The sequence below is a fragment of the Colletotrichum gloeosporioides genome (genome assembly GCF_011800055.1).
Source record: "Colletotrichum gloeosporioides strain Lc1 chromosome Unknown consensus_65, whole genome shotgun sequence".
Taxonomy (NCBI): Eukaryota; Fungi; Ascomycota; class Sordariomycetes; order Glomerellales; family Glomerellaceae; genus Colletotrichum; species Colletotrichum gloeosporioides.
The window spans coordinates 288104-313138 of NW_025544710.1; the positions used below are offsets into that span (position 1 = coordinate 288104).

At 53.4% G+C, this 25035-nt stretch overlaps 10 protein-coding genes across 10 annotated transcripts; 5 read left to right on the top strand and 5 right to left on the bottom strand.

Annotated features, from left to right (window-relative positions):
• Window positions 1–269: 269 nt before the first annotated feature.
• Window positions 270–1037, top strand: GCG54_00012345 (uncharacterized protein; the record flags this gene model as incomplete). The annotated part of the gene is made up of 1 exon (XM_045412223.1): window positions 270–1037. The coding sequence occupies one exon, from the start codon at window positions 270–272 to the stop codon at window positions 1035–1037; it is 768 nt and encodes a 255-aa protein (XP_045261258.1).
• A 403-nt stretch (window positions 1038–1440) lies between these two features.
• Window positions 1441–2048, top strand: GCG54_00012346 (uncharacterized protein; the record flags this gene model as incomplete). The annotated part of the gene is made up of 2 exons (XM_045412224.1): window positions 1441–1453; window positions 1558–2048. The coding sequence occupies 2 exons, from the start codon at window positions 1441–1443 to the stop codon at window positions 2046–2048; spliced, it is 504 nt and encodes a 167-aa protein (XP_045261259.1).
• Window positions 2049–5649: 3601 nt separating this feature from the next.
• On the bottom strand, window positions 5650–6611 carry GCG54_00012347 (uncharacterized protein; the record flags this gene model as incomplete). Its single annotated transcript, XM_045412225.1, has 2 exons — window positions 5650–6106; window positions 6157–6611. The coding sequence occupies 2 exons, from the start codon at window positions 6609–6611 to the stop codon at window positions 5650–5652; spliced, it is 912 nt and encodes a 303-aa protein (XP_045261260.1).
• A 1072-nt stretch (window positions 6612–7683) lies between these two features.
• Window positions 7684–9160, bottom strand: GCG54_00012348 (uncharacterized protein; the record flags this gene model as incomplete). The annotated part of the gene is made up of 5 exons (XM_045412226.1): window positions 7684–8215; window positions 8272–8570; window positions 8600–8756; window positions 8819–9060; window positions 9152–9160. The coding sequence occupies 5 exons, from the start codon at window positions 9158–9160 to the stop codon at window positions 7684–7686; spliced, it is 1239 nt and encodes a 412-aa protein (XP_045261261.1).
• Window positions 9161–9914: 754 nt separating this feature from the next.
• GCG54_00012349 (uncharacterized protein) lies at window positions 9915–10343 on the bottom strand (the record flags this gene model as incomplete). Its single annotated transcript, XM_045412227.1, has 2 exons — window positions 9915–10131; window positions 10195–10343. The coding sequence occupies 2 exons, from the start codon at window positions 10341–10343 to the stop codon at window positions 9915–9917; spliced, it is 366 nt and encodes a 121-aa protein (XP_045261262.1).
• Window positions 10344–11287: 944 nt separating this feature from the next.
• GCG54_00012350 (uncharacterized protein) lies at window positions 11288–12626 on the bottom strand (the record flags this gene model as incomplete). Its single annotated transcript, XM_045412228.1, has 2 exons — window positions 11288–12452; window positions 12508–12626. 2 exons carry the CDS (start codon window positions 12624–12626, stop codon window positions 11288–11290), a joined length of 1284 nt encoding a protein of 427 aa, XP_045261263.1.
• Window positions 12627–13208: 582 nt separating this feature from the next.
• Window positions 13209–13703, bottom strand: GCG54_00012351 (uncharacterized protein; the record flags this gene model as incomplete). Its single annotated transcript, XM_045412229.1, has 1 exon — window positions 13209–13703. The coding sequence occupies one exon, from the start codon at window positions 13701–13703 to the stop codon at window positions 13209–13211; it is 495 nt and encodes a 164-aa protein (XP_045261264.1).
• Window positions 13704–15400: 1697 nt separating this feature from the next.
• On the top strand, window positions 15401–16694 carry GCG54_00012352 (Protein lunapark; the record flags this gene model as incomplete). Its single annotated transcript, XM_045412230.1, has 3 exons — window positions 15401–15424; window positions 15511–15746; window positions 15806–16694. 3 exons carry the CDS (start codon window positions 15401–15403, stop codon window positions 16692–16694), a joined length of 1149 nt encoding a protein of 382 aa, XP_045261265.1.
• Window positions 16695–17370: 676 nt separating this feature from the next.
• GCG54_00012353 (uncharacterized protein) lies at window positions 17371–20937 on the top strand (the record flags this gene model as incomplete). Its single annotated transcript, XM_045412231.1, has 3 exons — window positions 17371–17890; window positions 17938–20827; window positions 20886–20937. Coding segments are annotated over 3 exons (3462 nt in total), but the record flags the coding sequence as incomplete, so codon positions are not given.
• A 2620-nt stretch (window positions 20938–23557) lies between these two features.
• On the top strand, window positions 23558–24292 carry GCG54_00012354 (uncharacterized protein; the record flags this gene model as incomplete). The annotated part of the gene is made up of 1 exon (XM_045412232.1): window positions 23558–24292. One exon carries the CDS (start codon window positions 23558–23560, stop codon window positions 24290–24292), a length of 735 nt encoding a protein of 244 aa, XP_045261267.1.
• Window positions 24293–25035: the final 743 nt, after the last annotated feature.

Consider the following 25035-nt stretch of genomic DNA (forward strand, 5'->3'; position numbering starts at 1 on the left):
CAACATGAGATTACACAATGTGTCGCCAAAAGCTCAGGCTGGCTGTCTGAGTCTGAGTGACTGGCATTCTGAAGTGAATCTCATAACGAGCTTTTTCACGATGCGTGAATGTTGTCAATTCAACACCGTAGCGTCCAAGGCTTGAACGAGGTCTATATAGCTTCAAATGCCAGACCAACAATATTGCTATCGTCAACATCAAGAACTAATAACCTTCAAACCGTTTACAGTGTTCAAACTCAGATACTTCTGACCAGCAAACCAGCACGATGCATCCCACGAAATCTACCCCCGAACCCACCTCCCGCCTTCCGGAAGACCCCTTCAATAACATCACACAAACCCTCCCTCCTTTCAACTTCCTGAACCTCCCTCTCCTGCCCCGCCGCACCTCCTTCGAAATCATCGCCGAACCTGACTCTCAGCCCTCCCCACCGAGAACACCACCCTCGCAACGAACCTCCCAAGCTCCGCCTCGTTCAACTCCAGACTACAAAACCCCAAACCCTTCCTCCCCCAAGACCCCTTCGCCCTCCACCCGCCGCGACCCCCATTCAAATGCCTCCAAGCGCACCCCCTCCTCAACAGCCTCCAAACGCTCCCTCGACACAGAAGGCGACGTCAAAATGCGAAACGGGGCGTACACCTCCTCAGATCGTCGGTACTTTCAGTCACTCCAAGCCGCCAACACCCTGCAGGCCCAGATCCAGGCCGCCGTGCACGACAACTTCGAATTCGAGCGCTCGCGCTTCGTCAAGGATGTCCGGGTTGCGGTTCTGGATAGACTGGCGGACGAGGTCGCGGAGCGGGTTGACGCGGCGGTGGTCGCTGCGGCGGGTGAGCCTGAGGGCAGCGAGCTGGATGCCGTGGTTGCTGTGAGGGAGAGGTTGAGGAGGATGGGCGAGGAGGGTCTTGTTCGGGTGTTTTGTACGCAGGAAATGTTGGGTGTTTTGAGAAAGGTGGTGGGAGTTGTGGAGGGGGAGTTGGGGGTGGGTGTTGCGGGGTGGACTTTGGTTGGGAGTGATTCTTCAGAATGAGGGAGTTGAATATTATTGATACAGTCATTTTAGCCGGTGAGTTGAGTGGATGAAAGACTTTTGTTTATTCTGCAGCGGTTTCATGATTGTAGTTGGTAGTGAGCACCGCAAATAGAGTGGAATTATATCAAACCCAGCGATGAAATTGACTCCACAAACCAGTCTGCAGAGCGACGGGCCTCATAAATGAACATCATTCCCTATGAACTGTTACAAAACTGCTGCAAATGCCTTTTTTACATCGCTCTCTTTCGTGTTGAAAGAACCACGACCTCATTTTGATGTTGACAGTGAACGGAGCCATTTGCGACGATAACACCTCGGACTTAGGATGACACTGGGCGCGACTCAACACAATTTGGTCCGGAATTTACAACGCTTAACTCCAGTCCGGTATTCCGACATGGACTTTAAACGTCATATAAAAGAAACATTCTCAGTTGCAATAGATCGAATCCGAAAAAGCCCGGACTAGCCATCATCAAGTTACCAACTTTCATCAGAACCATCGTGACTACAGAACAAAACCTCCACGAAGTAGGCACCGCCTTCATCCGCGCTTTCGACACCCTCGACGAAACCGCGCACATCTCCCTCCGCGCGCCGTCCTGCACGCACACCTTCGCGCCGGCATCCGTGGGCCCGCCGCCGCCGATGACGAACGCGGAGCTAGCGGCGCACATGGCCAAGCTCCGACTCATCATGACCGGCTTCCCTGTCACGGCTAAGGAGATCCACGTCAACGTGCCCAAGAGTCAGGTTCTGATCTGGGCGACTGCCGTGGCGGAGTTCAAGGACGAGGTGAAGGGGCTGAAGGAGGGTGAAGATGGGAAGGAGTGGGATTACGTGGGGGAGTACATGTTCTTCTTGACGGTGGAAGAGGAGGGGAGGATTAGTCGCGTGGTGGAGTTTGTGGATAGTCTGGGGACGAAGAGGGTTTGGGGGCTGATGAGCAGGGCGTGGGAGAATGCTGGCGTGGTACAGAGGCTGTTTGAGGATGGGGAGGCTTGAGATATGTAATTTGTGGGCTGGTTGAGCTTGGTAACTGAAGGTTGGGTCACATCATCTTGATCGTTTCAGTTGTCTTCCTCATTACATATTCCTACCATGACATGGCGAACAAAAGTTCTCTGTGACTCCTAGGCTAGCAAGCGACAGAGAGTCAACACATATCTTTGGCAAATCCCCATCATCACAGGTTCGATCTACGCAGGCCCTTCCATTTGATCTCAGCTTTTCTCAAGATAATACACACAAGTGGGCTGAGGGTCATTCTAACCTTCCAGAGTCCAATCAAAGATCACCGGTCTGCAAAGCAATGGGTCCAGTGTACCGACCATTATCCATAGAAGGAACGATCAAACCAAATGACCAGCAAAGTGACCCCAAACATCATATCCTAGATTTCCGACAGATAAATCTTTGTGCATTGGTTGACGTGGACATTTTATGGGCCGACAATGACATGCATTCATATGGCTTCACGGCATCACCTGAACGTTTGTGGTCCGCAGTCTCTCTTCCATATTTCCCACATCATAATCGGCGAAGGCATTCCGACTCCAAGACGGACCCTTTACCATTTTCACCTCAATAAGCCCTTTACTGTCGCAGTCAATCAGCTGAGCCTTTACGAACAGCAACACTTCATTCGTTAATTTTCGTTCAAGCTCTGCACCGTTGATGTTGCGGCGAGCGTCCCTGGGGCCCAGCAGCGTCCGAGCTAGATAGCCAGACATCGTAATAATAACAGTGATTCGACGCAGGCGTGGCATCACCGCCATTGTGGCATCCAGAGCCTTTCACTGCGCCCCCTCGTCGACTTCTGGCTTGACTGTAGAGGGGGTGATGTGCGGGAAGATGTGCTCGAGCGTCGCTGGGACAGAAGAGATCGTGACCAGGGCTGAGGCGACGCCGGAGTTTTCTTGATTATGTGGCTCCGAGTCGATGCAGATGCTGAGATTTATGAGGAAAGGCATCTCAGGGAGAGTTAAGATTCCTAATAGTTGTCAACGGTCTAGAAAACGTGCTAAAGATGACTACGGTCATACTTACCAGGATCGTCGAAAGTGATGGCCAGAGAGCGCAATGTTGCAGCTGTGGTGTTGATCAATTGGCACAGTTCTTTATTTGTGTCACACGGAGATTCAGCGACGAGAGTCTCAAGCTTTGGAAGCTGGGCTCTCGATAGTGCCGGAACAATGTGTGACCAAACGTTGTCGAAGGGTGGCCCCTCAGGCGAGTAAAGACAAATGTGTCGAAGATTTCCTAGCCGTACGGTGATGGCAGCAATTTCTTTCTCGGCCTTCTCAATTGCATCCGCCTGCTTTTTTCTCTCCCATGGCATGATTCGCTCCACCACCACCATGAGATCAAGCCCCAGGGAGCTAATATGAGGCTGGACCAAAACGATTTGCATGGCGTGAAACGAAGTTTGAACCCTCGGGCCACTTCACAATGAGTGATGTCTGCGGCTGCGCCGCTTGGAGAAGCTCCTGCCATTGGCTCTCCGAATGGGCACAAATTTCCGCGCATTCAAAAACCAGCTCAGAAGTTCTCTTAAAGTGGCTCAGGATGGCAATGAGACCGTCCTTCCAGGACTGTTTTGTCTTGATATCGATAAATATGTTGGATGGATCATCAACGCAGAGGGCCCTGACGTTTTACGGGATCGTCGTGCCGCGCTCCAAGATGAGGGCGAGCTTCCCAGCGGTTAGATCCGTGAGTTTGACTTCCAGGTGGCTCCAGTAGATTTCTCGAGATGGAGATACCCATGGCCGGCAGACAAGGCTCGCGGCGGGCAGGTCGGAGGTGGTAAGATGGGAGAGGCAGTGGTGGAGCACCTCTGGAGGGAAGGCTTTGATGCATTTTAATGTTGTCGGAAAGCGTCAAGCGGTATGGAAAATGCCGCGGAGAGCTGTATGTGTATGAAGTTTACCGGGCTAGGCTACTTGGGATGGGCACCTCAAACCTGTTCACGTTGAGGAATGTTAGTCAGCGGGCGTGCGAGGGGATCCTTATGTTGGTGAGTAGCTTATCACATGACTCTTTCCGTTGATTTCTGACTTCAATGGTTTCCTGACCATTGAGGAATGTGTACATTGACGCGAAATATGAGCATGCTGTGGGAAACATCTGGAGGCCTTCTTAGTAAAGGCACATACTGCAATGGACTGCATAGACTTGGCTCGTTCAAGTGTGTGATGATGTTCTGCTGAAACGAAAATTGAACAGGGGTCCTTGAACTTGATTCCAATATCTTGATGATTCAATCTGCGATGCTCCAATCGCGACTTTTTTTCAACCAAGCAGTCAGCTGGCAGTTCACCTCCTACCACAGACACAACCCGCTGGTGGCAAGCAGTGCCCATACCGCCAATCCTCCAGCATTGAATCTACCCTTTGAACTAGCGGTACCGCTCTCATGAAGCCCAACAATTCCTCTTTCTAAACCATTGCGAATCAAACATGACCCAAAGCTGTCGAAAGCCTCGGTCGGTATCTCGCACCAATAATAACAGTCGTTTGCAATGCTAACAGCACTGGGTGAACAGCACGCCGACATGGCCACGTATGACCCATTGCGGCCGATGGGTACGAAGCCGCTGCTGATATTGCTTGGAATGCCGTGTATGTTGACGAAGTCCGGTATGCCGGAAGCGTCCGGGCAAATAGTGGTTGAGTTCATCTTGAGCCTGTGTGTCGAATTTGGTACGAGTGGAAATAGACTGACGTTGTCTGAAGCAGACTGGAGATCCCGATCCTTGGATTATGGACGGGTGGGGAGAGAGGTAAGGAGTGAGAGCGAGTAACTGGGAGGGAAGACAGTGGTCGCAGATTCATGGGTGCCTTTTATTGTCATCATATGCCCAGCGGCATAGTCAGAGTCAGCCTTGACAGCCAGTGGTGGAGACCCCGTCATGGGGGCTATCGCATTCGCTGTGTGCCATTTACAGCGGCTACCGTACGTATTTGAAGTTCTTCTCTTGGCGTTGATGTTGGCAGTGAAAATTTGCTTTGCTTGGCATCCTATCTAGGCTGCTCGCCTATGATACATGTGGGCCGTTGGCTTCTGAGACCGGAGAGCCTCACCACTAAGACAAACGCATGCTTATTGTGGATGGAGTTTCGACGGGGGCTACGGCATAGGCGGTACGTCCCAACATCGGGTGAAGCTGCTAATATTTCTTGTCAAATTCCTGAGTCGAGCTGTCGTCTAGCTCAACATCAATGTGACAAAATTCCGACTTGAAAGATTTGTATAGCCATAGCCATCCGTCAGTCAGCAGGCGTAGCTGTTGAAACTTTTGTGTTGGTGTTGTTGTTGGTCGATCACGGTGTTGACATTGGTTTTGGCGAAATGTCGCCATTTACCCTGTCGGTTTATGGGGCATTGTGGGTCATGTGTTGAACGAGCAGCTTTTTAGATCTCGTTGTTTGAGACATTGAATCAGCAGTGTATCGATTATACATGTATGTAAGCTATGTGAAGGGCCGTCAATCGAACAGAAACTCTGACAACGCGCTTGACTCCGGAGTTGGTTATCAAATGTCCCTTTTGCTTCATCTGTTCTCCCTGCTCTTAGCCTGCGCCATGATGAGTTCAGGGTAGCTAAGAGTCATGGCGAGTGTGGTTGAATGAGTTGTACACAGCGACATATTCAGCCTCATATGTCCCACCTGACACCGTAGCGTTGGTGGGAGTCTCGGAACCGTAAACACCGTTGGGAAAGCCTCCTCCGATAGCCATGTTCATGAGGATGAAGTGGGGATTATGAACGGTCTTTTCCCACACGGCATCCGGGATGGCTGTCTCGTTCACTTGGTGAAACTGAACCCCATCGACAAACCATGTCAGGGTCTCAGGAGTGTTCTGTCTGTCGACCTCAATAGAATACGTGTGGAAGTTGCCGGGACAGGCACTGTCAGGACAAGTGCTGCTGTTGCCAATGCCGTTGGACTCGTCGCACGGTCCGCCGGGGTTTGTACCGCAGTGGTAGACACCCCAGTGACGGTCGACGAGATTCACATTCTCCATGATGTCGAATTCTCCAATTGAGGGCCAGTTCCTAGGGATCGAGTGAGTAAAGCTCATTTCCGACACAGAAGAAACGCATACCAGTAGTTGCCACGATATTCAGCGCCCAGAGTCCAGAAAGCCGGCCAGTAACCGACTCCATGGCCGTTGAGGTCTGGGATCTTGAGGCTTCCCTGGATGATCATTTTCCCTCCCGGCTGAGCCATGAAATCGGTACGCTGAGTCTCAATTCGCGAAGACGTCCAGGTTCCAGTGGCGTTCCGGATAGCGGTGATCTGGAGGTTACCTTTCCCATTCATGCGCACGTTCTTGATATCGTTGGTGTACGTCTGAATTTCTCCGGTACCCCACTGAGCAGGTCCTCCGTTGTAAGAAGTTCCGGTGTCGATAATCCAATTGTCCGGGTCTGGCAGGGTGTTGCGCCGACCGTTGAAGTCGTCGGCCCACGTCAAGGCATAGCCCCGAATCTTAGGAACGTGGGCCTGGGCGGCGGGCAAGACATACAGCAAAGCTGCGAGAGCGTTCAGGATGTACATGACTAGTGATATTCTGCGAAAATAAAACAATAAACGAGTGTCTAACGAGTGACTGAACGAGTTTGTCTTCAAATGAATGAATAAGTGGCGTTGAACCAAAGGAGTGTGGAAATCAAGAAACTTGACTGATCGAAAAGTCGGCGATTTTGGACATGGTGGTGATATTCGCTCACATATGTAGTGTACCTTAGTTCACGGTCTGAAATTAGGGACCAAGGTTTATCGTTTTCAGCTACAGCCACGGCACTCGGAATTGACCCAGAGACCGCTGCAATTTCGCGAGTTGCCTATTCTGCAAGGATGAGGTAATTCGTTACGATCTGAACAGGATTACAAAGTTTATTATGTTACAGTGGTCCAGAGGACTCATTTCCGGTGTGCCCGCTGTCAGCCCTGATTACTATTCGTAACTGACACTTCTTGCGGCAATAATCCCCTATCCCACCGGTCACAATACGATGCCCAAGCCTCCTGTGCGAAATAAAGTTACGAGCAATTCCCGCCGCCATGGATCAAGCCATTTTAGATTGAATTTGTTCAGGGTAAAAGAGATCTAGTTGCCGATAAGCCTGCAGATTTACGCACCGTTGCTTAGAGATTAATGGCCTTCTTAGGATCATATAGCCAATTCGGGTTATCGCCGGTGGTGCGCAAATCGACCGCCTGTGCCATTGTCAACTGCATGCACCAAGTCTGGGACGTTAACAAAAGTTCGGCCAGCCCTTACCAATGAATGGATAGGTCAAAATCATAATATTGGAACGATCTTGAGAATACTAATCATACGGATGTTGCCGATACCGACGACGCAGATCGGCACGCAGGGGTCACTTACTTTGAGAGTCTTACCATTAGGAAGGATGCGTGTAGCGAAGCGGGCCGAGAGTCGGCATACCCCCGATGATCTCGTTCTGTTTAGTCATGCGGTTCATCCAATTTCTTCACTTTCGCCTTCTCGATCATGAATATTGTCATTCCTATTCTTCTTCTTCTTTTCTTTTTTGGTTCACCCGGCGAATTCTTCTTTCTATGACGAACGTCGCAATGACGATCGACTACATGCTCTGGAATTCTATGCGTAGACGTAGCAGTAGAGTCCGTCTAAAGTATCCAGCAGACTTCCAAGAGTCGCAGGCTCCGCACCCAAAAAGGGCAACTCAATAATATCCTCCAGCGTAGCGTTCCGACTGGGCGGGCTGTTCCCGAACGTAATGGTGCCGGAGATCGTCTTGGCCTGAGAGTAGTGCAGCGCTTGCCAGAGCCAGTACATGCGGTCAACCATGGTATGATGCAGGTAGAAGGCAGGGTCGACAACGCCCGAGTAGAGGTCCGAGTTGGAGCCGGAGATGGTCTGGTGGCCGCCGGCGTGGATGCCCGGGAGTCCCGCACTCTGGCTGTCAATCTCGGATTGGAAGCTGGCGATGTCCCTTGCCGTGTCGCGGACAGTGGCGTTGAGGAAGGCGTCTTCGGTGTAGATGCGTGTTGCAAGCCAGCTGCTGAGGTCTCGCTTCACGCAGTGCGGGTTGTAGCGGAGCTTCTCGGCGGTGCCGACGCCGACGATGCCGTCTTGTTGAGGCTGGACCGGGCCGAGGTTTGCAGACAAACTGGATTTTGTCAATCCCTTGTCAAAGGTAGAGGGTTTTCAGTGATAATAACGTACTTGGCGAAAGGCCCAGTCGCGATGCAGCCGCCTCCCAAACCGGAAGGGATGTGGAGACCGGCGGAACCGATGGACCCGTTGTGCGGCACGAAGAGTCCGTCGGAGCCCATGCTGGTCTCTGAACCATCAAAAACTGGAGACTTTCTCAAGTCGTCCTGGTGTGAGAACCAGTTCCAGTACTGCGCGTTGTTAGTCCAGGGTCCAAATAGAAGACCAATTACGGGAGATGACTTGCCGGAAGGTAGCCAGAGTAACCGCACTCGTTCCGGAGAGCTTGCTCGTAAGACCAGACATAATGTCTATGCCAGGTGAGAAAGTTTCCAGTTACGTGAACGCTCATGGTCTGATTTATATGCTGCGCAGCGAAGTCGTCAAAGCGCGTACGGGCACCGGTGTTCAGAGCTGGGTCTGTTTGAGACGGAGAAGAGAGAAGGCATTTGACGGCGCTGATATACTCTTTCCTTTGGCTTGCATCCAAATCGTCCCTATTATTGAATATGACGTCAGGAAAGCCGTCGCGGTTCAGTATGTCAGGTAGCATACTCACCAGTTTCTCCTCACTCCTGCGGTCTCCAGCGTACAGGTACTGTTCCTATACCGTACTGCCTCAGACTCTGCGTTCTTGAGGGCGCCGAGAGCTTGATTCTGGATTGGCTGGACAAAGTCTGTATGGTTACGCGCAGCCTGTGTTAGAGTCGATGCTCCCAAGAGCACGAAGGCTGCCGCCTTGATTTTCATGGTATGCATCTTGATGAAGAGCTTGACGAAGACCTTGGGAAGCCAGGCGGACTTATCAGATCTAAGTAGAAACCTTCTAGCATAGTACAAAATAAACCACAACTTCAACGGTCGTTTCTTTTGGTTTTATAGTGCGACTTACAACATTCATCTTGACGACACGGAGCAACCCGCTGGACTACTCCGACAATCGGCGGTCGAAGCTTGCCGTTCCGGGACAAACAACCGATCTTGAGCCCTTCAAGCGGGACCTCTGTCGGGCCAAGACGCAACCTCGATCGGCGATGGTTGTAAGCGAAAGCTGGGAAACGGGTCCGGAAGCGATTTGCACCCAGTCGATATTGTATGGTATGCTGGATCCAACCGATGGCGGCAATTTCGTACCTACTCATTAGTTCGTACCATATGCAAGAACTCTTGCCACCATCTTTGCAAATCATTGAGAAGAGGAAGGATGAGCATCTCGTCTGTTTCCTGTGATCTCATATCACTTCAAACAGGTTGCATGGCGTGGATCGAGGCGACAAGAGCATTTTCATTTGCCTCCGTCTAAGCCACGATCGGATTTCTTGACGGTCGAAATGTGACTCCGAGTGAGACTTGAATATGTATGTATTACAGACCAACGTCTGCAGGACTGAAGTATTCATGATCGATTTCTTTTCAGCCCCCAATATATAAAGAAGCATGCGTTCATATCCTGCTTGTGGCTCCGGCGATGCTTGGCTTTGTGGGCCGTGGGAGTTCCGTCATGCTTGGCATTGGGGACGTTCCGAGCCTGTCAAAGCAACGCGCTGCCGCTGGCTCCATGTTTCGAGAAACAAAAGTATCATATCTATTATAAATGGGGAAGAATAACAAGAGCGGTTTTCGTCCATCATCCCGTTATCGGAGAGCCCTTCGTCTCAATCAGAATCAGTGTACCACTCGTCACTGTCAGAATCGAACTCGTCAAACTCATTGTCCGAATCCCCCTCAAACAAATAATCCGGAAGCTTGGCAATCCGTCTTCCGTCTACCAAAAGGTTATAGACCTTCTCACCCACGCACCGCAGTTGCATAGCCAAAGCCATGTCGTCGTAGTGGGTGTGAATATCCCACTTCTTGACCTTCTTCGCCAAGCTGGACCACTGCGTCGTGTCAGCACCAAGAGCTTCGCACTCTTTGCGCTTCTCCGCGTTCTACCACGTTGGCAACATAGGGTTGCCCTCTTCGGACTTCGTCTTTTCCGCTTTGTCCAGGAAGATGCGGAATCCTTCCTTGCCGTCAGTTGCCCCAGGGACGTAGAGAGAGCCAGGCTCCTTGACCTTGGCGATGTCCCACCTGTCGTCCATGCGAAGCCGGTAAGCGTCGATGAGAAGTTTGTGAGACGTCTGTCTCTGGTCGCCCGTGGAACCAGGTTCCTTTCCCCAAACGATTCCAGTCTTTTCCAGGGTGAACGGGGCTCTTGAGGCCACGCGGTAGCTTGGGGACCTCGTGCGAGGACGGAGCTGTCTCAACCATGTTTGTGGAGAGTCGTCGAAAGGTAGGCAGTATACCAGCAGAGGGGCGATTTTGATTTGAAGAAGGTGGAAATGTCCGTCGAGGCGAAGGGCAAACTTCTGTGTAAATGAGATAGGGAGGAGCTGTCGGTGGCGTCGAGCACTGGATCGAGACGAAACAACTCCAGCAATAGGTCAACTTCGAGACTGAGGTGTTTACCTTTCAAGGTTTCATTCCCCCGCAGCTGCAATAAACAAATGCGGATGTGATGATGAATGATTGCAACGTCGTGCCATTACCTAAGATAGGCTGGGTTAGCTACGCCCACTTGCCTGCATGCTGCTTATCTGTTCCAAACTCATAAGCTTGCCTTTATCGCCATTCACTGATCAAAGATTGTTGCTCCATTTGATCATACCGTTCTTTCTTGTTCCGGGACGATGCCACAACATACAAGAACAACCAAATGATTATCAGGAAAAATTCAGGCCCATTGTTGGAGTCTTTGTCACCATATTAATGTCTATCTACCTTATTCATCATCGTATCTACGTTCTTTGATCGAGACCAGCTCAGATCGTTCAGACTTGATGACATGCCAGAACAATGCCCTTCCAGAACCCTAGAACAAAAGAAACCAAAAACTCCAAACCAATACCGTGCCATGTCATACCAATTCACGCTCCATGCGTCTGTTTGCCATGCTTTTCCCACCAACGCCTTGCTGTCATGCCGCGCGCTCTTTACTATAGCAAAACCAGAATCACACCCGAGTTCTCTCTCGTATGACAGCTCTTCAGAGGCTGTACTCCCTGCCATCGCTGTCGTAGCGACCCTCGCCAACGTAGGTGAAGCCGCCATCGGCGCTGTATTCCCTCTGGCTGGCGTAGATCCAATCACCACCCTGGAATTCGCCACTGCCAGCGTAGATGAACCGGGAGTCGAGGACCTCGATCGAATCGCTGCGTTGACGGCGGTGGGAGCGGGGGCACTCTTCGCTGACGTCGCGATCGTTGCGGTTGTCGTCGGAATCGGAGTTAGGAGAAGGAGATCTCGCGCGGCTGTATTCGCGACGACTGCGCTCGCGAAGACTGGAGCGACGAGGCTCTTCGCGCTCGTCACGGTTGTCGGTGTAGTCGTAGTAAGTGGAACTAATTCTGCCGCGGCTGTCATCGCGACGTCTGGAGCGGGAGCGGGAACGATCGGCACGGTCTTCGCAGTCGTGGTACACCGTTGACAATCTTCCGCGACTGTCCTCGCGGCGTCTGTAGCAGGAACCCTTTTCCCGGTTCACACGGTGGTCGCGGTCGCCTTTGTAGTCATAGCAAGGCGAAGGTGATCTGTCGCGCGCGTACTCTTCCTCTTGAAGCTTTCGCCACTGGCGTTCCTCCCAGGCTGCTTGCTCGGCGGCGGAGAAGTCGGAGCGCTCGCGGGTGCGCTCACGGGGAGGAGAGTAGTCTCTTGTCCGCTGGTCGACGTCTGGGCTGGGGTGACGGTTCTGGCTCGCGGAGTGTGTGTTGTACCGGCGATCCTCACGGTAGGAGGAAGTGGCATTGCCTGAATAGTTGAGGTGCGTGCGGTTGTTGTGAAAGTTGATTGTGTTTCCATTGCCGTTCAGGATGAAGCCATTGTTGGACAAGCGGCTTGCATGGCGCTCTGTATATCGGTTGTTTCCTGCGTCCGTAATGCGCGTCGAGTTATCGGTGACGGGGTTTCCCAGTCGCAAGACGGGTGCTGTGGACCGGGAATGGTGAGATTGTCTCGATTCGTAATTGCGATCTCGAGAACTGCTTGAGCTGTTGGACGACTGCGAAGAACGTGCAGACTCTTGAGCGGGGCGCGAGTAGAGTTGTCCATCCACGGTGTAGTACTCGCGCTTGGAGGTAGCAAAGACAGGAGTCGGGTCCAAGCCGTAAATCTCTTGACAATCCTCGACTGGAAGGCACTCGATGCACTCGTCCCTGGTTTGGTCAGTGGTGATGGACAACGAAGTAAGTCTTGGGGTCATGGACATACCGGCTGGCGTTTGCCTTGGTAGGCCGCTCGCAGTACAGCTCGACGCTGCCGTCTGAGCGGAAGCGCTTCATCACGCAGACCTTTGTGCTGAACGGGAGGATGTCGCGCAAGGACACCATTGTGACGAAGGGAGTCGAAGTCAGGCGAAAAGGAGACTATGAGAATGAAGTTTGTTTTGGGGATGGTCCCGACGAGAAGAGGAGGGATGCGAATGAGACGGGTCCAGCCCCAAGGAAAGTCGATTGTTGGTGATAGAACAAGACTGAAGATTTGAGTCTGTGAGGTTGTTTTCGTTGTAGGGAGAAAAGGTAAAAAGTCTGAGATGGGAATGGGGAGGGAGGGTAAAATAGGAGGAAAGAAGGACGAGGCCGGTCTGAAGCCGTTGCGTGGTGAATTGAAAGCCGTCTAAGGTGAGGTTTGTGCCTGGGATGTCGGGCAGAAGGCGGCTTTGGTGGTAGTGAATTTGGTGATGGGTAGGCACCTCGTGGTAATATAACGCGAAACTGACGCGTCTTGGATCTCGAGGCACCTCAAAGCAACTTTCAATTCACTGGACGTGAGGAGCCCGTCCTTGAAGTCGGGGCGGAGATCGATGAGATACTTGTTTGGAGGTGCGGCAGACACAGTCACCCTGAGAGCAAAGCGCAACTTTAGACGAAGTTGGCATTCAATTGATTACACCTGTCAACAAATGATGTCCGTTACTGATTGGAAAATCCAAACCTCAAAAACACGTTATCTTCAGGGAAGTCGTCCAAAGCGTAGGGCTCCCTCAGTCTAGTCGTGTTAACGTCGTGCCTCCATCCAAACTCGTCAACCTCTGGCGCAGGTTTAGGTTTGTACCATCGGTAAACTCCCCATAAAACGACGAACGGTAACACAAGGCCTATGGCAGAGACTAAAGCGACGAAGAGAAATGGGAAAAGAAAGATGGCCCACATTAGAATCGCGAAGTTGAAGAAGTACGCCCGCGCAAGGATGAGATACTCAGTTGGATCCTCCGGACGAGCGTCCGGGGCGAAGATGTGCCAGAGGAGATGGCCGATCAGAACGGATAGCGGGGGGAGGATGTAATTTGGGCTTGAGACGCCGAGGAAGGATGTTAAGGGGATGATATTGGTGTAATGTCCGAAAGTGAGGATGGCTGCGGAGATGATGAGTTCTCTGAGGAACTCGAGGTGAGCGTTCCAATCCATTTCTGGGGGTCTATTCGTCAGTTTATCTGTGTACTGGTGTGAAAGATCGTATGAAGAATTAAAATGAGCATTTGGGGGGAGTTTGAGTTGATATATAGTGAAACTTCCTGGAAGTTTGAAGCTGTCTCGCTGGGGAACCCGCAAGCTCTTCAATGCCGCTGTGCTAGGAGAGCATATTGTCCTGGGGAACAACCTATTATCCAAACAACATGAATAAAGATTGTCTCAGCGCTTGAGTGCGATACAACGAGGCTCCTGAGAAAGGACCGTTGACAATCTAGCAACAAAGACCTGGCATCAACAGGCTTCAGCGACCACCGAGTTGACCCTAAGCCTTTGTTGATGAACAATGTCATTGAGCCGCCAAGTAAGATGATGGATTGCGCCAATGCCATATTACAAAAGAGGGAACACCCAAGTCCGCTACTCCTTATCATTTTCTCACGGCATTTCATAAGTTTCTGCTTCACAATCACCAGATCCTTTCAACCACTCACAGTGACCTCCGAAAACGCCCCCAAGTCCCCCAAACCGCGGGAGAAGGCAGAGCCCGAAACGTTGATTACACAAGAGACCGCACGATCCCCTACTGAAGCGACTAATCTTCCTGTGGTCACATACTTCACCTAACTATCGTCGTCGCCGCTATTGTTATTAGTATTACCATTGCTCCTGTTGCCATCTCTCTAACTACACAGGAAATATATTCATGCTGACAAAAGAAAACTAGGCGGTCCCTTAAATAAATCTGGAAAACCTGGGGCGACTACAATAAACCTCACCCCGGCGTGAAGCAGCTGAAAGATAAAGCTGACACGCTCAAGGCTGTCTATGCTAATATTGAGCTTGAAGATAAGAGGTTTTCTGATGAAATTCGCGCATTTGGGACTAAGATGGAGCAGAGATTACCATGTATTTTCGAGCCCGTTAAGGAATCTCATGAGGTCCTGCCCTTGATTTCCCAGCTGGTGGAATCAATTCAGAACCCCAGGAGTGGGTGCTAGATGGGGATGAAAAGCCATAAGGCGTTCAAGATGTCATATGTGCGCATGTTCTAGACAATTACTATGTTTATAACGAAACTATCACCTAATATATCATCTACTCGGTGAGTGCTCCGTTCTCAAGGTGAAGTCGGTGAGGTTGCCAAAGTGGCACCCCACACCTGGCAGATCGAGCCAACAGCTCACCGATGCGCTAACACAGCTCTTGGTTAGCGCCTTTCAGAAGCTTGGACCCACCTTCTCCCACCGAACAGAGCAGGTTCAGCTGCTGCGCCTAGGTCGGCAGGTGCGTCATAACAGCTGGCAGGTGCGCCTTGTTCGCCAGGCATTTTTCGTTCCAGAACCACAAGCGAAGGCTGCGAAGCTCCCTCCACCTGTCCCGTTCAGGCCGTGACCTGCGCCTGCCGTCACCACCACCACCACCGCCGCCAGCAGCACCACCACCATCTCTACCAACCCCCGGCTTCCCTTCAGCCTCCCGCTCCTTTTACAACATCGCTGCTGCTGCCACGGGCCTCCTCCCACGGCTCTGCTCGTCTGATCTCTACACCTGCGCATTGCATCGCATCAATCTCCTTGACATTTCCCTCCTTATTTGTTTCTTTTCGTTTCAATTTCTGGTTGTTGCTGGCTTGACAGCTGGGGAAATGCCTCTTTGACATCGGCACGTGGTCGCATCTCTTCTTCTTCACCATGGTGTCCTTTTGGCCTTGGAGGGTACGTCCACGCCTCCCCAAACCCTGCACTGTCTTGCATCGCGACCAAGGGCTTTTGCGACAGATATTGACTGACCTCAACTCCAGGGCGAAGACTCCTCCCCCGCCTCCTTCGAAAAGACCCTTTCCGCCCTCTCGGCGAAGATCACCGACACCCAGGGCCGACTTGACGGCGCGCGCAACACCTCTCGCCGCATCAGAGTCCTGTGGTCTCTATACCTCGCCTTCGCATACCTCGTCTACTCGATCGTCATCTTCCTCGTGGTGGGATGGAACGGCATGGGCATGTGGGAGTGGGTTGGCGTTTGTGGAGGTCCGGTCGTGTATGTGCCCCCCGCGGACTCCGTTTGCGCATCGCGGAAAGCTGACTACAAGGGAACAGAATTTACCTCACCCGAACCACCGTCACGGCCTTCTTCAACTACCGAATCGACACCCTGTCCAACCGCCTCAAGGAACAGCAAGCCGACCGAGCCAAGACGATCCAGAAGCTCAAGGACGCCACAAAGTACGACACCACCCTCGAACTCCTCGAGAAATATGGCGGCGGCGAGAACAAGAAGCAGAAGCAGAAGCAGGGCGGAGACGGCGAGGAGAAGAAGCAGCGTCAGCAAGCTCCTAGGCAGCATGAAGGAGGTCGTACCAACATGCCTCCTCCGCCGACTGCCAATATCCAGCGTCCCAGCGCTGGCTCGCCTCCTCCGGGTATGCCTCAGGGTTTCCAGCAGCAACGCCTCTCCCCATCTCCGCAACCCAATGGACTCGAGCCCAGCGAAGAATTCGCCCCCAATGCCTACAGCGGCGGCCATGTTCCGCCCCCGCCGCCGCAGTCGCAACAGTTCGTCCAGGTTGATGGCGTCAATTCGTCCCACTGGTACGATCGCATCATGGATCTTCTCCTCGGAGAGGACGAGACGGCGTCCAAGAACAGGATCGTACTTATCTGCGCGCATTGCCGCTTGGTCAACGGCCAGGCGCCCCCCGGCACAAAGTCTCTCTCCGAGCTTGGAACCTGGAGATGCATGGGTTGCGGTGCGAAGAACGGCGAAATGGACGAGGGCAAGCGGATTATGAGGGAGGTTCTCGGCTCGCGGGCCCCGGCAAGTGACGTGTCGGTCGGCGAGGAGTTCAAATTATCTGATGACGAAGTGTCGAGCGTGGAGATTAAGGAGGAAGACGCTGATGACGATGTTCATGGAGCTGGCGCAAAGACCACGGGTAGACAGGGAGCATCGGGGTCCAAGAAGCGCAAGGGCAAGGGTGGAAAGTAAGTGGATGCGGGATATTTTATGGCGAATGCGCCGTCAGCTAGCTACAGCAACATTTCATACATAATTGCAGAATCACGAAGACACATACTTCAACATCCGTTTCGCCAGCTGGTCTCCGGGTTGCTGCTGTGGTCGCATTTTGATTTCTATTTTGGTCGCTGTGCAGACGCATCTGCTGGCAGCTGGAGAATTGCTGCACGAAATGTGGCTAGTGCCGAGGCTGAACGCTAACGCGGCCTCTTGTGAGAGGTCCCCACCGTCCGTGCTGACCCTGCCTCAAACTTTGGGGGAGCACCTGGAACAGCGCAGCTGGCTGAGGACACCTGTGAAATGAAATGTATGTAGGGACCTCTGCTGTCCCTTGAATACCCTTCGCAAGCCACGGCACGCCGACAACTTGGCCCAGAACAATATCACCAAACGATTTCCTCCTGCTGGTCCTTGGCTATTGCGCTACGAGATCCCTATACTTGCCGCCACCACCGATAATGCAGCTCCCTTCCATCGTCGACAGACCATAGCTCTCTCTTTCGAACGACCCTCCCGCCAGAATAAACGAATCCATGGTCACAGGGTGATCCCATCCATCCCTTTGATCGGCAAACATGTTCCAGGTGCGTCTCCAGCGGAAACTTTTTTTTGATTTCGATCTACTTGTCCAAATCACGTCCCAGTTGTCCTTTTTTTTACTGTGCCCTCGCGACTGCAGGCAGCTAACATGATGGGACTGCAGAGGATCAAGGGCGCCATCGATCGGACAATCGCGGAGGAACAGGCACGCCAGGAACAGGCACGCAAGGCACTCGGCCCGGACTCTGGGACGCCGCGCAGGTCGGATTCGACGTCGCGAGGCAACCAGTCTCCCGCGCGACGGCCCCGGCCCAAGAAGAACGTCAGCCAGGACAACACCAAGGACGGCGACAGCCCGTCCAACCCCGACCCGGCCGTCTTCGAGGCGGCATTCGTGCTGGACGACAGCGAAGAGCCCAGCAGGGCAGGAACACCCAAACCTCCGACGATGGAGGACAAGACCGACGAGAAGAAGGAGAAGGTCGAGGAGGCAGGACAGAATGGAGACGAGAAGAAGGAGGGCGACGCTGGCGCGGCCAGTGCGGCGCCTGCTGCTGCGCCGGAGCTGTCTCCCGAGGTGCGGACTAAGCTGCGCAAGCTCGAGAAGCTCGAGAAGACATATCCTGGTGGGTACGATGTTTCATGCTGCAAGGTCAGCGCTTACGCTCCCCAGAACTTCTCCGGTCGTACCGGATCGCCCACGGCCGCGCAACTTCCATCGAACCGTTCGAGCGGGTGCTTAAGGAGCACACCAGTGTCGGCTCGATTAGAGAACCCGATGCGCTCGTCGAGTATCTCGACTCCTTGAAGCAGAAGGAGCAGATGATTATGGACGAGTACAAGCGCGTCTCTGTCGAGAAGGACGAGTTCAAGAAGAAGTTTGAGGCAGCCGAGAAGGAGGTGGAGACGCTGAAGAAGGAGGTCGAGGAGCTCAAGGCTGCTAAGCCTGAGCCCGCGGCGGACAAGGCCGAAACCAAGGAACAGGTCGACGCTGCGACGGACACTAAGGACGATGGCTCTGTTAAATCCCCCGACCTTAACGCCGCCAAGTCGCCCCTGCAGCAGGCGCTGGGCATCTTCTCGCCGAAGCAGAAGCCGCAGGAACCAGAGGCGGACAAGGACAAGCCCGACGACGCTGGCGACTTCTTCTCATACGACGAGGAAGCTCCCAAGTACGAGGCTGACGTGGCTGCCAAGGAGGAGGAAATCGAGAAGCTCAAGACCGAAGTCACCTCTCTAAAGACCGAGCTCGCGTCTGCCAAGAAGTCCAGCGAGGATCTGACTGAGAGCCTCGAGAAGATCACCAAGGAGGCCAGCGAGCTGCGCGATGAGGCTGCCGTCAAGAACTCCCTCCAGACACAACTCGACGCCCGGAACACCGAGATCAAGACGCTGACCGAGCGCCTGGAGACCTCGCAGAAGCAGCTTAAGGATGTCGAGAGCAAGCTCAAGGGTGAGCTCGAAACTGCCACCAAGGACGCCAAGGCCGCTCAATCGAAGTTGTCCGAGGCAAACACGCGGGCTGACAAGGGCGAGGCGCGAGTCAAGGAGGTCCTGGCTTCCAAGGCCGAGGTCGAGAAGAAGATCGCAACTCTGAACAGCCAGATTGAAACTGTCAAGAAGGAGAAGGCTGAGAACGAGAAGAAGATCGACGAGCTCACTAAGAAGCTGGAGAAGCAGAGTGAGCCGGTGCCTGCTACACCAACAACCCCTGCGCCAACTGAGACCCCTGCTGCCGGTGCGGGTGGTGCTTCGAAGAACAACAAGAAGAACAAAAAGAAGAAGAAGGGCGGCGCTGCTGCTACTCCGGCACCTGCGACAAGCACTGCCGAACAGCCCTCGCCTGCGGAGGAGTCAAAGGAGTCCGACACAGAGGCTTTGGAGGCTGAGATTACCCGCTTGAAGGAGGAGGTCTCCACAAAGGATTCCCAGATCGACCGATTGACGAAGCAGCGCAAGACGGAGGAGGATCTTCGCGAGGAGATTGACACCTTGCGTGACGAGCTGACCGATATTGGCCAGGAACACGTGGTGGCTAAGGAGAAGATCAAGAACCTTGAGATCGAGAAGAAGGAGCTACAGACGAGGATCGAGGAGCTGGAGAAGGAGCTGGGATCGTCCGCAAACGATGCCAAGGCTACCGAGAAGCTGCAGAGCGAGTTCGACACCCTCCAGCGCGAGTATGACGACCTCAAGACCAAGTCCTCAACTCTGCAATCCGACCTGGGCGCGGCCGAGCAGCTGGCACAGAGCCGCTACAAGGACCTTACCGAGTTGCGTGAAGTCCTTCAGAAGGCCCAGCCTGAAATGAAGAGCCTGCGTCAAGACTCTGCGGCTCTCAAGACCGCCAAGGATGAGCTCTCGGCCAAGAATACTGAGCTCCGCAACCTCGAGAAGAAGGAGAAGGACCTCAAGGCCGACGTCGCCCGCACACAGCGCCTTGCCGCAGACCGCGAGACAGAGATCAAGTCCCTCCGCGAGAAGCTCACTAACGAGACCAACAACCGCCTCCGCCTCGAGGACGCCCAGAGGGTATCGGGCCGCGACCTCCGCCGCTCCGAGGCCGAGAAGGTCGAGCTCAGCGCCAAGCAGGAGAAGGCGGCGCAGGAGCTGCAAAAGGTGCAGGAAGAAGCCAACAAGCTCCGCCCGCGGGTCAAGGAGCTCGAAGACGAGGTGGAGAAATTGCAGAAGGAGAAGAAGAGCCTGCAAGACGAGGCAGACCTCAAGACGCAGCAGTACACCAACGCGCAAGGCCTGCTCGGCAGCATGCGCGACCAGACGGCGGAGCTCACCATCCAGCTCAAGGAGGCCCGCTCGCAATCCGAGTCGCTTGAGGAGGAACTCGCCGAGATCCAGAAGCACCTCACCGAGCGGACTCGCGAGGCGGAGCGCATGCGCGGCTTGCTGGCCGACGTGGACGAGCGCGCCGACAGCAAGGTGCGCGAGATGCGCTCACGCATGGAGGCTGCGATCGAGGAGCGCGACCGCATCGAGGACGAGTCGAGCACGCTCGCCAGACGGAAAACGCGCGAGACGGAGGAGCTCAAGCAGAAGATCCGCGACCTGGAGCGCGACATCAAGACGCTGTCTGGCGAGAAGGAGGAGCTGGAGCGCAAGGAGCGCGAATGGCGCAAGCGGCGCGAGGAGCTCGAGGCCGTGGAGGAGAAGGCCGAGGCCGAGGTCAGCGAGATGCGGGCGGCAGTGTCGGATATCCAGTCCACGCTCGACGCGTCGGAGCAGCAGGTCCGCGACGCCGAGAAGCAGAAGTCGGATCTCAGACGGCTGCTGGAGGAGTCGAAGCAGCGGTTCGACAAGGTCAACAAGGAGCTCAAGACGATGCAGGCGAAGCTTGGCGCCAGCGTCACGTCGGGGCGGAGCTCGGTCGAGTCGAGTCGCTCTGGAGGCCTCAATGGAACAGGGTCACCTGCGCCTGGGGGTGCGTCGGCGTCGTCGGCGGATAGCTTGTATCTGAAGACGATCCTGCTGCAGTTCTTGGAGCAGAAGGATAATAAGCTGAGGGAGCAGTTGGTTCCTGTTCTCGGGCGGATTTTGAAGTTTGACAAGTAAGTTTCACCGCTCCGGTTTGAGTCTGTGGATGGGGAGTACTAACGATGAGTGCAGGACGGACGAGCAGAAGTGGAAGGCTGCGATTCAGCACATCACTGTCAGGTGATGAGTAGTGTGTGTGTGATAGTTGTATGAATAAATACCCCCCACGACGAGTTGGGTTTCTCTTGCGCCTTTTCTGTTAGTCGTTGGTGATCTGCTTCCTCATATGGAACTTTCAAGGTGTGATGCTCTTTGGGAATGGAGGTGAATTCGGTTAAGCATGAAGAGGGGCGAGGTTGAGGACCTTCGGGCCCAAACCCGGCGTCCAGCAAAATTTTCGGAGCGTAAGGTACCTAAGGTAGCTCTCAAACCTGCCCGCCCTCAGAAGCCATCCGCCTTCCTGCTCTCACACTTGTCCTCTCACACCTGCCCTCTCACCTGCTCTCTTTCTCTCTCTCTCTTTTTCACACACGCCCTCTCTCTCTCACGCACACACACACAAACGTGTCTTGAGGACGAACGCAGCAGCAGCGATGTCCCGACGGTCATCGGGATTCGCTTTCAGGCCAGGCCCAGACCCATCGACTGTTCCATATTACCGGTCATGGCCTGGTTCCTGAAGCCTACTACCCAGCAAGAAACTTCGACGAACTTCACCTGTCGAAGATTAGCAAGCTGGTAGAGAACACCTACCCCCCGGAATCGTTCCATCTGGTCAGCTTCGACGCCGACATCAAATTGTGCCGTGAAACGGTGAACACCGGGATCCTCCCCCTGAATCTGGTTGTCAGTGCCGCCGGAGAGTCTCGCCCGACTATGAGCGAGACCAACAACGTCGGGTTGTAGGAAACCCACTTGTGACCGGCGATCACTGCCTACCTGCGCGCCCACGTTTCCGAAGACAGCTGGCTCGTCCAGTATACCTCCGAAAAGACGATGACCCTCAATGGCATCGCAAGGCCGGATGAGAATGGGACTAGCGCATGGACAGCGACGGCAATATTGTGATGGGCGAGGAGGAGGACGACAACGAGGACGTAAATGTCGGTGTCAGGAATATTGGACCAGATGTGACAAAAGACATAGCCAAGGACCCCTTCAGCCGATGTGACAAAGACGGAGGACGACGGAGACAATGACGGAAGACAAGGGCACGAGACCTGCTGCGAGTGGAAGAGCAGAGAATTGTATGAGTATTATATAACCAACAAGAAGACCAAGACCATCCTGTTGCATCTCGCGGGAAAAAGAACCCAACCCTCGTCAAATGGCACATGGTAGACCAAAAGCGTGATGGCAATTTTCTTTGGGATACCCTGCGTGTTGGGCCATTTTGATTGAGATTGGGACAACGCGATGCTGATGCCAGAAGACGAAATACTACGGAAACAAAGCGACCGAGCGTTGTAGATGGAGCTGACGGAGGACGATGGAAAGGCAGTATCGAAGTGTTTTCCGGTTGACGCAATATCCAGCGTAGGCATTGAGGAGCAATCCATTGACCCGATGCATGGTCGACACCTCCACTTCGTCGAGCAGGCCGGGTTGAGTTTACGCGTGTAATGTCGCCGATAAGCATCCAGGTGAGGCGACTTGCTTATTTTAGCTGTTATCGTCGTTATCGTCTTCATCGCGGTTGTTGCCATCCCTCATCGTCCTCCTCATGCATCACGTACACATGGAAAGTTAGCCGCCCATACACGGGAAAATCAGGCAGCTTCTGTTTTGTACTTCCGAATATTTCACAGCTGTGACTGATTACGCCCATAGCTGGACGGGAGGGAAACTTTTTTTTCGTTGCCTGCAGCCTTTTCCCGTCAAGCTTTCTCCGAAATTTCCTTCCACCACCCCGACGGTCAGTCGTCCACTTCATCCAGCCATGGATGGCTGATAGCTCTTCGGAGAAACAACAACAAAATTGCAAGAGTACGTTCTTTCTTTCCGTTGTCATCTCCGTTCCCAATTTCTTCACCTACTTATCAGAATTCAGGCGCCTATCCTCTTTCGCATGGCGCAGGCCCAGCCTTTGTCGCACGCAAAAACTTCCAAGACATAACCACTTTTCCACATCATTCCTCGATCGATCAACAACTCAGAGACCTAGCAAAGAATCTGCTCTTCGTAAAGGTCGAAAGCACCACGAATCCACTACTCTTCAACGCGAGACCACCGCGTCATCATCACACCTACCTGTAGCTCGTCTGGCGTCTTCTTTCACCCTCCCATCATGGCCACCCTCCACGGCATCGAAAGAGGACGGCTCCTACGTTGCGGGCAAGGAGCTGACACTCCTGCCTATGGACAAGATCACACTTCCCTACGGGTTCAATCACTTTCCATGGCCTTTCTCAACAAAATCAGGCCGGCGAAAAGAACCCGTCCCCAAAACTCTTCAAATCCACCCCAGTTCATTTGACCCAAAGGCCAATCCCCGCGCCGACCAAAAGCTCCGCCTTTCGGTTATCAAAACTCTCTCCGGTGGCTTCAACAAAGGCCCCCAGGTTCTTCTTTGTGAGGTTTTGGGTGCCCCTTCTGAAGAAACTAGGCTACATGCCCCTCTGGAAATCGGCGATCGAATTGTTATCAAAGTGTTCGATTATGAATGCTACCCCCAACTGATCACTATCCCGCGACTTTATCCACCTGAGGTGGTGGCCGATCAAGATCTCAGTCGCGAGGCGACGGCCTTGTCATACATGCACGAAGTCGGAAGAGACGAACGAGGCAGAGAGTTACCTTCAGTCATGCAACTCACCGGCGGCTTGCGCCTTGCCCCAGAATATCACGGCACCTGGGGAGTTGAGCTGGATGGTGGAGCTAGGTACGCTGGCGCCGTCGCCATGGAATTCATTGACGGCGTTTATATAGAAGACCTCTGCGAACGCGAGGATGAATCCGGCCGCCTTTACCCCGATCCCGACCCGCAGCCTCTTTACGACACCGACGACGAGTCTTCAGAGCACGGCATCCTCGACATGAGTGATGGATCCCGTTTGAAGATTTTGGCTTACATTCTTGAGTGTTTCGTGAGGGGCTTCCAATGCGGAATTAAGTATGAGGACTACGACCCTGAAGACTTTATTGTCACCGATATTCGGAAAGGAACGAAAGCGTGGCGGCCCCACGTTGTTAAAGTCAACCATAGCCATTGCCGAGTGTGGCAGACCACATACAAAGGGTTAGGTCCCCTGAGACAGCGCAAGAGCGACAACCAGCGACTCCCTCGTCCTGTCCACCCTGCCGACCACTTCACTCTCCGAGATCTCTGCGATTTTGCGGGCTGGTTCCCTTATGAATGGTGGCACGACGAAGCCAAGTTTAAGGCGTGGCTCCTGGAAGCGTTTGGGCCAATGATTGAGTACGACGGCCAACGATTCCAGCGTTTTTCTTTGTACGCCGACTTGGAAGTGAAGGAGAGAATGGATGCCTTCCAGTCGTTGCCGTTCGCCAATGAGGATTCAATCCAGGGGCTGTTCTAGAAGGTCGGACCCCGAGGTTGGGACAGCGAGCTGGCAGAAGAGCTAGCGTACAGCGGCGTGGACGCTTTGGTGAGGGATTACGACCTTGAGCCATTGTTCGAAAGGGCCAAGCAGGCTCTTCTCGACGAGATGCTTGCGAGAATCATGACATTCCGTGTTGAAATGCGCTGGAGATATCCCAGAAAACGGGTGCGACTCGACCATGCCGGGCGTTGGGCTCACTACGAGGCGGATGAGGAAATTGTGCAGCCAATGCTCGAGGCCGAAATGAAGTCCATCAAAGGCCAGCTCTTGATGACAGCGTCCGAAGTTGAGGCTAGACTCGGAAGGCCTGAGTTGAAAGCACGAAGCATCAGAGCCATCGAAGGTCTATTCATGCAAATTTTCCTCATGCGTGAGCACAACGACGACATGACCAGAGCTCTGATGGTCGACATCCTGCCCCACACCATTTCCGAGATGCAGAAAGAGTATCTCTCAGAGATCAAAAAATGGTGGACCGATGACATCCGGAGATCTTACCGCGACACTGTGGCCGAGAGTGTGAAGTATCACGTCACACGAGAGGCCGAGTTTATTGCGAGTAAAGATTGGTTCCGAAGATGGAGACCAAAACGATATCTCTCCGACTTTGTGGATAGGCTCTGCTCCCGGCGTGTGAAGAACAGAGTCAATGACAGTATCAGAAGGTACAGTTGTCTACCAAACTATCCAGAATACCCCATGGAGATGGCTGGGTTGGT